The sequence below is a fragment of the Onychostoma macrolepis genome, chromosome 10 (genome assembly GCF_012432095.1).
Source record: "Onychostoma macrolepis isolate SWU-2019 chromosome 10, ASM1243209v1, whole genome shotgun sequence".
Taxonomy (NCBI): domain Eukaryota; kingdom Metazoa; phylum Chordata; class Actinopteri; order Cypriniformes; family Cyprinidae; genus Onychostoma; species Onychostoma macrolepis.
The window spans coordinates 21,221,791-21,237,550 of record NC_081164.1 but is presented as its reverse complement, the minus strand read 5'-3'; the positions used below and the strand labels follow the sequence as shown (position 1 = coordinate 21,237,550).

Here is a 15,760-nt window from a genome sequence, read left to right as displayed (position 1 = left end):
TCTCATCTACTGCCAATATAAATGACTGCCAGTTCTGGAAGATACTCTTGTGGGAAAGAAAACAATGCAGTGAAATTTTTCTTCACAATGTCTAACAGCTCAATTGAGCAATGCACAGGAAATAAGATCTCCCTCAAATGTCTCTGTGTTGCATTTTCTCGCTTTCACAGTCTGCCTCAGCAAATGTTGGCAATTATGTGCAAATTGCACATAACATCTCACTTTCAGTTTTTCTTGTCAGTGAAATGAAAAAAAAAAAACACACAGGAGGCATAAATGACCCGCTAAGGGCATTTTTCACATTGGTGAAAAAATCTCTTGATGCATTGATTATAATGACTTTCAAAGCGATAAACAAAGTGATGTGTGCCTGCAATGCTTATGAAACGATTAACATACTGTAGGTAAGTGCAGTAAACAGGAGATGAATTCCATTATGCTAATAACATTAGGCAATCAAGACTAAAATGTCTTTTTTTTTTTTTTGTCATATGAAGAGCAGACAAAAAAGCCAATTTGCTCAGCCATTCTAAAAGAGAGAATATTAGCCTTGAATTACAGATATCACAAATTGATAATGTGCAATCTGCATTTTAATTACCTGAATAATTGGCACTAAGATAAAAATAATATTGAAAATAAAGTGTTAAAATATATTTAACACTTGAAACACAATATATTGTTGAATTGTCAATTGGAGTAGAAGATTTTATTTTATTTTTTTAAACTGGGGACTATAAGACACTGTATGAACTAATATGGAGAGAGAGAGAGTAAATTTTATAAAGACTTTTCACAATATTATCACACACATAAAGCAGTTTATTTAATAAAATACTGTAGTTGTATGTTACATATTTGACATTTAAGGCAACACAGAAATAATAAAGTGAGAGCATAATCTTGCTTCATGGCACCTATGCTTGCATTCTTCCCAAAGGCTTTATTTCTCATTCTTAAAAACAAATGACCCCTTGTGGACACAGGAAGAAAGCGCAAATACAGAAACAAACAGATGAACATCCTACTGAGAGTTTGGACACCTTAATGGCAAACCACATGTGAAAGGACTTAGGCCATTTCATAAAAACACAAAAAATAAATTAAAGCTATAAGTCATGAAACAACATCAACCTTTCCAAATTATAGAACTGCAATACAAATAGAAAAGCATCATTCATCAAGGGGACATCAAGGTCAAAAAATACATTTTACACGAAATTGATCTAAAATGGCAGTCAAAAGTTTGGACCATGTTATTCACGCAAAAAAAAAATGTAAATTTGAAAATTAAAATACTTTTTATTTATTGAAACAAAATAAATTATAGCTAAATTGGAAAACTTTTATTTTGAAATGATGGAATTAAAAAGCTAAATGTTGGAATTACTAAAGTTGAAAAATGAATTAAAGCTAAATTATAGAAATATAAAAAAAGAAAAAAAAGCACAGAATGAAATTACTACACTACTACGAAATGACAAAGTAAATTTAGAATGAAAAGTGACATTAAAATAAAAGCCAATTCAAAATGAACTTATACTAATAGTAGATAAATAATAATAAAATAACACTGGCTTGGACAAATTTTATTACTATTTTCCACATTGAAAACCATTATTCAAATTAAAATATTAGGTTTGTAAAGAAATTCATACATATGGCACAATTTATGTTTGTCTTCAAAACTCATTTCAAGCATTAAATAAAAAATGTTTAAGGTCATGAGAAACAATTTCTGTCAATAATGTCCAGATTTTCAACCAGAATTTAATGAACCTGAATTAAACCACAAGAGTCAAAATCAGAGTAAGCATGTTTATTAGGTGTAACCAGACCAAATGCAAAACGTACACTCCAATAATTTAACTGTTTTTTTTAAGGAATTGTTAAAATATTGTGTCCCACACCAGGAGGACAGGTTACATCACCCGAACTTCTTTGCAAAAAGACAAATGAATGAGGTCAAGACGTCTCTGGAATTCTGGGATGCGACGCTGTGATGGAGGCAGCAGAATCAGTGAGGAAGCTCATGAGGCACTAGCTTGTAATGAGAGCCACATGAAGGACAGCGCTGGGCTTCACCCTCATGGAGCCAGAACCAAACCACAGCGGTGTTGTCCTCCTCACCTGGACAGACACATTGACATGTGCTTAATACAACCTCTAACAAAATGAACCACGATATCAAGTACCTAGAATCAAGAGTTTTAACTCACAGACACAGCCAACGATTCTTTTGTTGGTGATGGACGGTACAAGATGGGGGTCCGACTTTGACCCTGCATACTCCTTGGGCTTCAGCAAGTTGTAAGGATCCTGGGAGATGGAAGAATGTGAAATCAGTCAGTCGATTTAGAGAGTCTGTTTAAAATGTCTTTTAAAGGACTAGAATCCCTGTAACACCAAGGTCATAGGTTCGATTCCCAGGCAAATGCAACGTATATCCTGGAATTCATTTGAAATGTCCTTGAAAGCATTAGAAAACCTGTATAGCATGTTTTTGGCAATGCCAAGGTAATGGGTTCGATTGCCAGGGAAAGAAACAATGACCTAATAAAATGTATGCACTGGAATTCGTTTGAAATGTCTATTAAAGAACCAATGTTGTTGGCATCAACAAGGTCATAGGTTTAATTCCCAGGGAGATCATGACTTAATAATATGCATATCCTGGAATTCAAAAATGTCCTTTATTGGACTAAAATTCCTGTAGATCATATCACTGGCAACAGCAAGGTCACAGGTTCGATTCCCAGGGAAAGTATCATCTACTAAAATGTAGCTGAAATGTAGTTGCTTCAAATAAAAGCATGTCCAAAATGCATAAACATCAACGAGTAGATCACCAAAAAATGAAAATTGTGTCATTGAATCATTCCAAACCTGTATTTTTGGTGGAGCACACACACAAAAATGAACCTTTGTGCAGCTCGTTTCCATAACAGGAAAATACATTTATTTTATTATCTTTTTATGTTCAAAATTCATGTATGCATTTTTATCTCAAATATGGCACCCGTTAATATTGAAGATGCTTTAGATGTGTGAAGTTATGGAATGTAAGAAGTGTATAATATTTTCTTTTTTATTGATTGATTGATTGATTTAACCTGTCTGGGGTAAGTTGTGGGGAAGGATGGTATATTTTTTGGAACACCGTTGTAAAAAAACTCAAAGATGTGTTATACAAATATGGCACCCATTAAGTTTGACATTAATGACATCTGGTCACAATGGCTTTCTGCAAGTGAGAACCATAATGTAATTTCACAATGACATTGACATTAAATTTAACATGCAGCCTCGACAACTTTTTCTATTTTGGAGAATTTGAAGTTGTTTTATGGGGAAAAAAATATATATATTTTTCAAAAATCACTCTTTGAGAGGAAATTTAACAGCGTGCAGGTTTGGATCAACATGAGGGGAAGCAAATAATGACAGCATTTGGTGAATTTGTCCTTGTTTGATGTAAGCATAAACATTTAGTTTGACAGCTTTCTAACAGATCAGAATACATACTGCGCCTGTTTTCATAGCGTTCATAATCTTCTTCTCGAGTCCAGTTGCCTGCTCCTCATCAGTGGGCATACCTGTGTGAAAAATTACAATTAAAAGACTTTATCAATTCTCATTCCGGTCAGCAATTCAGAGTCTATTTCTGTAGACTAGCCTATATGCTAATAGTCAACATAACGTATTTGTTATTTTCTTTTTAAAACCAAACCAATATATCTCAACAAGCCACATTAAAACTCTAAAACAACACAATCTCGTAAAATATCCCATGAGAAATTATGTTTAAGCATATTTTTTCCCATTTAGACTGCCGATGCGGTAAGCGCATCGACCTCCGCGGAAGGCATCGCGTCCTTGGCACGCGTTCAAACCGCCTCTTAAATGATGCTGCGGCGCGTTTCGATCATTAAAAACACCCCGTGATAAAAGACTGACCTCCCGCCGCCATCCCTCTGCTCAGGGCGACCGCTGGAGAGGCCCTGCGGGTCACAGCGGCCCGGACGGCGCTTCTCAACAGTAACCTTGCGGCCATATCTTCCTCTTCCCCAAAAACTGCCAGAATCGGGTTGATGACGTCGAAGAGGCGTTTATGTAACCATCGCGTCGCGTGAGTTAGACGTCAGCAGCCTATGTATTCCATACCCTCTGATGTGAAGAGAATGTTGAAAAAGCTTTAGTTACAAAAACGTTCCATTCTAATTGTTACTTTAGCGACCATTATTGTTTCTGATGTAAAATTCTATAAATAATTTGAGATTTCCTTAAAACAAAATCTTTCATTAGTTATTTGTTCATTATTAGATGATGCATGATTACCTGTTTTTATTTTTTTGACATTTCATGGTTTTGGTAAGTATTTTGGGTTACACTATATTTTAAGGTGTCCTTGTTATTGTGTATTTACTATATGGTTAGGGTTTGGCATAGGGTTACTTGCATGTAATAATGCATAATTAATTAGGGGTTCGAGCACGAAGTGCTAGAAACCCTATTGTAATTGTTAGGATTTTTATTATTATTATTATTATTATTCTGCCCTAAAACGAATCGTGCAGCCCAAACCGTAAGTCGTAGAAACTTGAAACTTGGTCAGATGGTAGACCTCAGTCTGTGAAGATCGTATCAAATTCTCAGCCCAATTGGCCAATAGGTGGCGCTACAGCGATCCAAAGCGCGAAAATGCTAATAACTTCTAAAACGCCTGACGTAGACTCAAAAATTTAACATTTTTGGAATCCTTGGGTCCGGGCCAATTTAAAACGGTCACTGTGATTTGGGGTCTACGAGGTCTCGTTTTTCCGCAAAATTGAGCGAAATCCAAAACCTACTTTTGCGAACTAGTCCTAGGTTTTTCGCCCGATCGGAACCAAACCAGTGCAGAAATGTTCTATGGACAGTGAATATCAATAATTATCAAAAAAAAGTTGAAATTTCCACTCACTGTCGGAATGGGGGACCAAAACGTGCGAAAGTCGACGACCAATTTTACGAAAAAGGCTATAACTCCTGAACGAAATGAGATATTCTCACCAAACTTGATACACTTGTGTATGAGCGCAATCTTTGGTCGAATTAAAAAAAATTGCATAAATTTACCACTTGGTGGCGCTGTAAGATCGAGAAAACTATTGCTAGGTAACCGTTAGTTCGATCGACTTGAAAATTGGTATGCAGCGTCTTGGTCCGAAGGTGCACGAGTGTATATGAGGTCATTTGCGTATCTCAAAAAACATGGCCGCCATTGGCCAAACAAATTTAAACAGCTATTTGACAAGGTTAACGGAGGTCGATCGGAACGAAACTCATTGGACATGTTCGACTCACGGCCCTAAAGGTCTGTAAGAATTTTGAAAGAGATCGGCCACTAGTTGGCGCTAACGAGTTTTTTGGCTCTGTAATCACGTGGCGTTTAATATATCCACACAATATGCATATTATTTGATAGATCTCCTCATGATGAGCAACTTTGCCTCAAGAACCATTGCTGTCAATCAAATTGTTCGTTAATTATTCAGAAATATGTTAAAAACCTACTTTTGCGAACTAGTCCCTGGTTTTTTGCCCGATCGGGACCAAACCACTATAGTAATATTCTCTGGACTCTCTAGATCAATAATTATCGAAAAAATGTTGAATTTTGTCCTTCAGTTAGCTTTAACGAGGACATTTAATAAATGGGCCTGGCCAAATAGACCTAAAAGCCTATAAAACCTAAACGAAAACTCAAAACTTTACGAAACTTGTTGACAACATGTGTCACATGACTCTTAACAACCATGCAAAGTTTCATGGAGATCGGACCATAGGTGGCGCTATAACAGTTAAAGAGGCCTCAAAAACACAAGATTTCTATGTAAAATGACCTCAAACTGTAGAACGTGTTCATATATTCACACAATCACTAGATCTTCATATCATGTGATAGATCTCCTCATTCTGAACAACTTTGCCTCTTGGACTAATGTTGTCAATCAAATCATTCATTAAATATTCACAATTATGTTAGAAACCTACTTTTGTGAACTAGTCCCTGGTTTACATTTACATTTTACATTTTATGCATTTAAAGCGACTTTAAGCGACTTACATTGCATTCAAGTTTCAGTTTTTACATTTTATCAGCTCTTGCTTTCCCTGGGAATCGAACCCATGATCTTGGCGTTGCTAGCGCCATGCTTCTACTATTTGAGCTACAGGAAAGTGTCTTGTTTCTTGATCGAGTTTCTTGCTCGATCTTGATCAAATCACTATAGTAATGTTCTCTGGAGTGTCTAGATCAATAATTATAGAAAAAATGTTGAATTTTGTCACTTGGTCAGCTGTAACGGGGTCATTAATAAAAGGGTGTAGCCAAATATACCCAGAATACCCGAAAACACAGTGTTGTATGAGAAATTGCTATTTATAACCACTAGATGGCAGCGGAAGACCACTAATGGGCTTATTAAGCTCTCAAACAGAACTGTTCATGGCATTTCTCAGGGAGATATTATAAAATCACTGTTATAACATTTAAAATCAAATTTAATTCAAGTTTACCATTTTGTCATGTCAGTTTTAAAATTTTGCCATACTATGATCACAGAGAAATATAGACTCTTAAAAAGAAGACTTGCAAAACTATTGTCACCTATCATTTATTTCAAATATCTATATCTGCAACAAAATGTGTGTGCATGTATGTCTTTGTATGTGTGTGTCTGTTTCTGTAAGCATGCTTATTGAGGATTAATATAACAATTTAACCTTTTCATGTTTGTGAGTATGTGTTATTTGGCAAAAAATACCACTATAATAGTTATAAAGGTTCAAAACAGTGTTGTATGAGAAATAGCTATTTATAACCACTAGATGGCAGCGGAAGACCACTAATGGACTTATTAAACTCTAAAACAGAACTGTTCATATCTTGCTAATGGAGACACTATGAAATCACAGTTCTAACATTTAAAATCACATTTTGTTAAACTTTACCATTTTGTTCATACAGACATATCAGTTTTACAATTATGACAGATTATGATTATAATGAAACCTGAAAATGACATAAACTCTTAAAAGAGAAGACTTGCAATGAGTTTTGTCAGCTATCATTTATTGCAAATATCTATGTCTGCAACAAAATGTGTGCATGTATGTCCTTGTGTGAGTGTGTGTGTGTAAGAATGCTTATTGATTATTCATATGATAGTTTAACAGTTTCATTTCTATGTATGTGTGTGTGTGTGCGTGCGTGCGTGCGTGTGTGTGTGTGTGTGTCTGTGTCTGTGAGCCTATTGTCCATTTTCAATGTGTTTAACTGTCGGCTATGCGTCCAGGTTGACCTAGACCCTGCAATTGTACCGCCTTAAGGCTCGAACCCCGGTAATCGCTGCTTGCAGCTATATTTCTTATTATAATAGTAAGTACATAACGTGCAACAAGACACCTTAAAATGAAACGTGTTACCTATTTTGTACAAACTACCTTGTAAATACCATACATTAATATGGAAATCATTCAGTACTGTACTTTTTAATAACTAATTTTACTCTAAACTGTAGTTACCATGGTAAATGTATGCGAGGAAGGTAATGAATAAGTGTTTTGTGAGAATGCATGTGTTTTCAGGAATCTAAGTATGTGAATATTTTCATTTATTAAAATGCTGGTGTTTATTTTCAATGCTTTGTTTGGTTGGCATATTTGAATCAACATGAAAAGGACGTAAAAATGTTTATTGAACATTATTTGGATACAGTAAGAAAGCAAATTTTCCAAACACCCGGTAACATCATTAAGGCACACTAAAAACACACACACACACACACACACACAATCATTTTGTCACATGATATTGCATCTGATTGGTTACTGAAGACTTAAAGAAGCTCAACATAATTAGCAGGAAACATTCCATAGTGACCGTCAGGACTGTAACCTCTCCACCAGCCCTCATCTATCATCTCGATCCCTGTGATAATATCATCCGGGTCAAAGGTGATCTCTGTGTCATCCGCTAAATTCCCAACAAAGAAGAAAATACAATGCATGAATTGATGTTTTTATTACCACATCTTCATTGATTAAAAAAGATACAGTAAAGTAATTTATTTTCTAAATAACATTTAATAAAAATGTTTGGGTTAATTGGGCCTAGCTTTACAGTTAACATGAATTTTAAATATGTGACCCTGGACCACAAAACCAGTCATAAGGGTCAATTTTTTGAAATTGAGATTTATACATCGTCTGAAAGAATAAATAAGCTTTCCATTGATGTATGGTTTGTTATGACAGGACAATATTTAACCGAGATACAACTATTTGAAAATCTGGAATCTGAGGGTGCAAAAAAATAAGTTGTCCAAATGAATTCTTAGCAAAGCATATCACTAATCAAAAAATACGTTTTAATATAGGAAATTTACAAAATATCTTCATGGAACATGATCTTTACTTAATATCCTAATGATTTTTGGCATAAAAGAAAAATGGATAATTTTGACCCATACAATGTATTTTTGGCTATTGCTACAAATAGACCCCAGCGACTTAAGACTGGTTTTGTGGTCCAGGGTTACATATATATATATATATATATATATATATATATAAAATTTTATAATATTTAAATTAATTCAACTTTTAAATATTTATATATGATTAATTTATGATAAAAATAAAATATCTTAGATAAAACATTAAACCACTCACAAGCTTGGTAGTCATATAGTGCTCTTGCGCAGATGTTCTGGTTTTCGCCCGTCGCCTCTTCTTCACCAGCATGGGTTTGGAAATCCTACAAATTATATGATAAATAATGGTATTTATGTGACACCAAAATCTACAGTACATAATATTTTATACCCTGCTGAAGTATTATTATTACTGAAAAATATGTCCTAATAATGTTTGGATGACATGACAAGGTACCAACCTGGTTAACGTTCACATAGAGACTGTCATGTGAGGGGACATTCGTGTAGATGTTGTTTACATCATAATTTTGCTGCTTCCCGGCATCAGGGCTCAATCCCTCCTCACCTGAATCTGCACACAGTAAATCAGATTTCAGGCATAATTATAACACTGACTGACGTTAATAAGCATCACAGTGAGAAAACATACCATCCCATTCATCTTCAGAACCCTCGGCTTGTTCAGGTACAAATGGATCATCAGAGAAGGGGTCTGAAAGACAGAAATAAAGCAACTTATTATTTAACTGATATATGTGACCCTGGATGACAAAACCAGTCTTAAGTGTCAATTTTTCGAATTTGATATTTATACATCATCTGAAAGCTGAATAAATACGCTTTCCATTGATGTATGGTTTGTTAGGATAGGACAATATTTATACAACTATTTGAAAATCTGGAATCTGAGGGTGCATAAAAATCTAAATACTGAGAAAATCACCTTTAAAGTTGTACAAATTAAGTTCTTAGCAATGCATATTACTAATCAAAAATTAAGTTTTGATACATTTACGGTAAGAAATTTACAAAATATCTTCATGGAGCATGATCTTTACTTAATATCCTAATGATTTTTGGCATAAAAGAAAAATCGATAATTTTGACCCATACAATGTATTTTTGGCTATTGCTACAAATATACCCCAGCGACTTAAGACTGGTTTTGTGGTCCAGGGTCACATATAATGTCAAACCACAGAAACAAAAGGGATTGCTGCTTTTATTCACCTTCCTTTTCTACTGGGAAAGCCGGAGTTTCGTGCACAGGAGAGACTGGAGCTGGTACATGTGAAACCGAGGCGGCTGCCGCAGGGCGGACTGGAGATAAGGGCTGAGACCTGCTTTCATTGGGAGGGTTTTCTGCACTGACTGCTTGCTGGGAAAAAAATGGGCTTCTCAGTTGACCTGAGGGAAAAGACATGAATTTCTGAATTTGGGGATAAAAGGCTTGGGACTGTGCGCATGTTTTATATATGAGGTTTGTCAGAAGTTGATGAATTGTTGGACGGGAGTTTTTTTTACCCGGCCGGGTGGCTGAAGAAGGCGCTGCACTGTTGGCCAAACTTCTCTCCTTCTGCATGAACAGCTCTCTGGGATTGATGGAACGCTGAGAGATGATTGATGCTGCCTCCTGAAAAAAGGTAGAATATGACAGAATATGCCTATTTTTTATGTCTTTTCATTTCTTTTATGGCCTTTCTTTCTTACTCTTCAACATACAACAGAGGAAAACACTAGGATTCCAGAAGTAAGATCCCATTTATTTTTTTGTGAAAGAAATGAATACTTTAATTCAGCAAGGCTATGAAAAATTCATCAAAAGTGACAGTAAAGTAAATTATTTCTATTTGAAATAAAAGCTGTTCTTTTTAACTATTTCTATTCATCAATGAATCCTGAAAAAAAGGTGTCATGGTTTGAATGTACCACAAAAAAATATATGATTTGAATGTACTACAATAATATTTAGCAGCACAACTGTTTAAATTTTTCTTGAGCAGCAAATCAGCATATTAGAATGATTTCTGAATAATCATGTAACTTACAACCTGGCACAAGAAGTCAATATTTTTATATTATACAATTGTTTAATATTTTATTACATAATTCCCAATGCTTTGCGGGAAGCGTATTTCATTTGATCATATAAAAATGGTCTGATTTTCATATACTTTTTACTTTAAACCAGTGATTCATCTCTGAGGTTTTGTATATGGCTTATAACTCTTTACTAAAGAGTTTTTTGAAATCTCTATGGAGAAAATCAATGGGAAATATACTTTGAGACCCAAGGACACTGTCGATGTGGGCGCTCACTGTTGTACTGTATTTATTTTGACTCATCAAAGGTGAACTCACATTGGCCTTCTGCACAGACTCAGATCGCAGTATTCCTGCTTTGACAGGAGACTGCTGTTCCTTCTGCTCTTTCTCCTTAACAAGAAGTGAGGCAATCAAGGGTGACTAACATGATATATTAAATATGGTTTTATAATGTTCAGATGTATTGAAGGAAAGTCATCATTTTACCAATTTTCTCTGCTCCTGTTCTTTATTCTCTGCCTCTTGTTTCTTTTCAAACTGCCTGTGAGACACCAAGGAGGAAGCTATTTAACAGACACATACAGTCATGGCCAAAAATATCGGCACCCTTGGTAAATATGATCAAAGAAGGCTGTGAAAATTAATCCGCATTGTTAATCCTTTTGATCTTTTATTTTAAAAATTAACAAAAATCTAACCTTTCATTAGATAATAAGAATTTAAAATGGGGAAATATCATTATGAAATAAATGTTTTTCTCAAATACACGTTGGACACAATTATTGGCACCCCTAGAAATTCTTATGCGTAAAATATCTGAAGTATATTCCCATTCATATTCACAATTTTGAGCACTCCAGGGTGATTATGAACATGAAATTATCCAGCCATGGCTTCCTGTTTCACAGAAATATAAATAGGAGGGAAAACAAAGCCCAAATTCCCTTAATCATCCATCACAATGAGAAAAAACAAAGAATATATTTCTGATGTGCAGCAAAAGATAATTGAGCTTCACAAATTAGTGAAGTGGCTTTAAGAAAAGAGCTAGAGCAGTGAAAATTCCCATTTACACCATCAGGACAATAATTAAGAATTTCCAATCAACAGAAAATGTTACGAATCTGCCTGGAAGAGGACATGTGTTTATATCGTCCTAATGCATGGCCAGGAGGAGAGTTTGAGTGTCTAAAGACTCTTCAAGGACCTCAGCTGGAGAATTGCAGAAAATAGTTGAGTCTCGGGGTCAGAAAACCTTTAAAAAAATTGCCAAACAGCACCTACATCACCACATGTTGTTTGGGAGGGTTTCAAGAAAAATTCTCCTCGCTCATCCAAAAACAAACTCCAGCATATTCAGTTATCAGACACGACTGGAACTTCAGATGGGACTGGCTTCTATGGTCAGATGAAACTAAAAAATGAGCTTTTTAGCAGCAAACACTCAAGATGGGTTTGGTGAACAAAGGGATAGAAAGTACCCCATGTGTACAATGAAATATACTGCTGTATTTTTGATGTTGTGGGCCTATATTTCTGCTGGAGGTCCTGGACATCTTGTTTAGACACATGGCATCATGGATTCTATCAAATACCAACAGATAAAAAATCAATAAGTGACTTACTCTGTTAGAAATCTTATAATGGACCATGTTTGGATCTTCCAACCGTACAATAATCCAAACACAAACCTCAAAAACAACACAAAAATGGGTCACTGAGCACAAAACCAAGCTTCTGCTGGCCATTCCAGTCCTCTGACCTGAACCCTATAGAAAATGAGTGAACTGAAGAGAAGAAGCACCAACATGGAGCTGGGAATCTAAAGGGTCTGGAGTGATTCTGGATGAAGGAATGGTCTCTTGATCTCTTGTCAGGTGTTCTCTAACCTCATCAGGCATTATAGGAGAACATTTAGAGCTGTTAAACTGGCAAATGGAGGTTTCAAAAAGTATTGAATAAAAGGGTGCCGTTAATTGTGGCCAATGTGTATTAGAGAAAAACATTTATTTCATAATGATATTTCCCCCCATTTTAAATTCTTATTATCCAATGAAAGGTTAGATTTTTGTGAATTTTTAAAATAAAAGATCAAAAGGATTAACAATGCAGATTAATTTTCACAGCCTTCTTTGTTCATATTTACCAAGGGTGCCGATATTTTTGGCCATGACTGTATAGCCAAAGCAACTTTACAACTATATACACCACCGTTCAAAAGTTTCAGCACAGTAAGCTTTTTAATGTTTTTGAAAGAGCTCTCTTATGCTCAGTAAGGCTGCATTCATTTGATTCATTTGCAAATTCATTTGGTTTTAAAATGTAATTTATTCCTCTGACGCAAAGCTGAATTTTCAGCATCATTACTCCAGTGTTCAGTGTCACATGATCTTTAAGAAATCATACTAATATGCTGATTTTCTGCTCAAGAAAACTGTTGAAAACAGTTGTGCTGCTTAATATTTTGTGGAAAATCATTTTTGATGATTCATTGAAAGTTCAAAAGAACAGCATTATTTGAAAAACAAACCTTTCGTAACATTAGTCTTTGCTCTCACTTTTGATCAGATTAATGTGTCCTTGCTGATTAAGAGTATAAATATATTTCCGGTCCCAAATTTTTGAATGGTAGTGTATATGCTGTTTTGTTGATATATATAGGACAGACACGAAATCACTCGCCTCTGTTGGTAGATCTCTTTCTCTTTCTCCCTCCGCCTTTGTTCTCGCTCTTCTGCCTCTCGAGCATCCCGCTCCTTCAGTTCTTTCTCCAGATGCTGCCTCTCCTCATTTGCCTTCCTGTGCTCCTCCTGCCGGCGAGTCTTTTCATCTTGCTGATAAAGGAGATGGAAGAGAACGTGTCAAGACAACAAAGAGCAGATGAGGAGATAAAAGCATTGTGTTTTACCGTAGCGTTTCCTCACCTCAGCCTGAGCCCAGAAGTTGTCTCTATCCGTACTTTGGAGTTCAGCTAAAGCACTGACCTTTTTATAAACAGAACCCTGTGGGAACAAAGACACTGGAATAAGAAGGCAAACATGCAGACATTCAAAGCCTCTATAAACATGATGTATAGGCATAATTCATCGCTTCTCTCACCACACGTCCTGGAGGTTCATAATTATTGTTCTGCTTTGATTCTTTGTGGCTTTTGTAGTTGACGCCCGAGCCCTTGGACACCTTCTCCATGATGGCAGCAGGTTCAACATCATCATCTGATCGAGCGTTGATGGTCACATGGGCACCCTTTCACAAAATACACATTCAAAATGTTGTGAATGAAATGACATGACCCTACTGTAACTACAAAATGAAAGCTGCGTCTTACACTCACCCTCAGAAAATTGGCCATTGAATGCACATGATTGGCACAGACACCCTTTCTAACATCCTTGACTCCCTCGCCAGTCTGAAACCAAATAATAGTATAAAGATGATTTGTAAAACAGAAGTTGAGAGAGGGATAGTTCCATCTGAATCAAGTAGTTTAATCCAAGTAATGCAAAGAGATACTGTCGCTTTATAAGATTAATATGATTATTTTATGGTGCCTTTATGACCTTTTTGGATCTTCCCTGGAATTTCAATGGAGGGACAGAAACTTCTCAAGTTTCTTTTAAATCTTAATTTGTCTAGTTTGGATCATGAGGTTGAGCAAACATGAGCTTGACAGAATTTGTATTTTTTTCACTTTACATAATAAAGTAGGCTAGTTCTCATCAGTACATTTGGTTTTGGACATTTTTGTCAATTCGTACCCAGTTGATGAGCACAAACTTGGGAACTCCAGAGCTGGGGTCCATCACTTTACAGAAGGCGTACATGATTTTGCCGCTGTTCAGTTCCTCCACCATTTCTTCAAGCCCACCATCTATGGCACATTCAGAGAAAACACAAAAGCATTTGTAATTGTAACTGCTGCTGACTCATCTAATAGGACAATAAAAAAAACAAAAAAACAAGAGAGAAAGAATGACTTCACTCCATTGGCACTCTTACCTGCATTCTTTAATATCTTATTTAAATTCACTCACCTCCCTTCCCTGCAACCCGAATGTCATTACTGTTTCCTTCATAGGTGAACAACACCCTATAATCAACAAATAAGATTTACTTGTATGTAGGATCCTTCTGTTACAAAATGACTGAAGATAACCACTACAAATGACAATAAACATCTATAACGTGCAAAATCATCCACAGATTAAACAAGTAACCATTAATTCCCTTTTGACATGCTACCTGGATTTCTTGAAAAGTGATTTGCATGTTCTGTTAAAAAGAAATACCTCATTTGAAGCGACATTTTATGAATTTAGTACGTTAAAATTTCTAATTACTCTTAGAAAATATCACTCATTCATCCATTTTCGATAGCAGACTATGTTGTAGTATGATGATTTGTAGCTGTCTTACCAGTTTGTGGCCGTTCTGCCGTTCACCACTTCATTATAAGCGTCTGTAAGCGCGGGTCCGTTTTTACTCAAGTTCACTGCCATAGTGGGTCATGAAGCTTGCACAAACTTGTGGAGAACTTTTAATGGAGATATAATCATAACCCTGTCTTCCTCTTTCAGCGGACCGTCTTCTGCCGTTTTAAAAAGGCACCTGTCCCGTGAAATCTGGTTCGGCGAGTTTTGGGGGAATTGAAACAAGGAAGAGAGAGAGAACGTGCATTTTCCATGCAGTCAAATATCCCTTAAATATTTGTTAAGGGAACAAATATAGAAAATATTACGTGTTGTTAAAATATATTACGAAATATATTACAGAGAAAATGTTTCTGTCTTTCTACCATCAGTATATTAGCATTGAATCATTTTAGCGAATCGGTTTGTTCGGACAGCTTTCATTGAATCAGTTCAAATGATTCACTGATACGTTTTAGTTAAAAGTATTGCACGCGCGCCATATTATTTCATTTGTGTGTGTGTGTGTGTGTCAAGTTGTGATATTGTTCGCCCATTAGCCTGTTCTTAACAGTATGAGCGGCAGTGTTGTTCAGACTTCACAGCTTCACCATTAAAACCAAAAGTAATTTCGCAAACAATCGTTTGGATTGAATCACTGTTCAAAAGAACCATTTGTTCGCGAATCGCAAGTTAGTAGCTAATGATCAAGGGCGGGCCGCCCGTACGGCCACAAGGGAACTAGTTGGACTAGTAAAATCGCATTTTTTTGTTATCACTTTAAAAGCTAAATATAATACAATGCTTAAGCCTTGCTTCAGA

General features: G+C 35.8%; 2 protein-coding genes across 2 annotated transcripts; both read right to left on the bottom strand.

Moving 5' to 3' along the window:
- Positions 1 to 1,804: 1,804 nt before the first annotated feature.
- On the bottom strand, positions 1,805 to 4,115 carry LOC131548241 (cytochrome c oxidase subunit 5B, mitochondrial). The gene is made up of 4 exons (XM_058789390.1): positions 3,958 to 4,115; positions 3,526 to 3,596; positions 2,220 to 2,319; positions 1,805 to 2,130 (listed from the first exon to the last, which is right to left on the bottom strand). Exons 1-4 carry the CDS (start codon positions 4,052 to 4,054, stop codon positions 2,018 to 2,020), a joined length of 381 nt encoding a protein of 126 aa, XP_058645373.1. The 5' UTR covers positions 4,055 to 4,115; the 3' UTR covers positions 1,805 to 2,017.
- Positions 4,116 to 7,684: 3,569 nt separating this feature from the next.
- dbnla (drebrin-like a) lies at positions 7,685 to 15,355 on the bottom strand. The gene is made up of 15 exons (XM_058789437.1): positions 14,946 to 15,355; positions 14,564 to 14,619; positions 14,288 to 14,400; positions 13,864 to 13,938; positions 13,629 to 13,775; positions 13,454 to 13,531; positions 13,208 to 13,363; positions 11,016 to 11,066; positions 10,845 to 10,919; positions 10,008 to 10,116; positions 9,714 to 9,890; positions 9,133 to 9,195; positions 8,942 to 9,054; positions 8,719 to 8,803; positions 7,685 to 8,020 (listed from the first exon to the last, which is right to left on the bottom strand). Exons 1-15 carry the CDS (start codon positions 15,026 to 15,028, stop codon positions 7,884 to 7,886), a joined length of 1,518 nt encoding a protein of 505 aa, XP_058645420.1. The 5' UTR covers positions 15,029 to 15,355; the 3' UTR covers positions 7,685 to 7,883.
- Between the last annotated feature and the right edge of the window lie 405 nt (positions 15,356 to 15,760).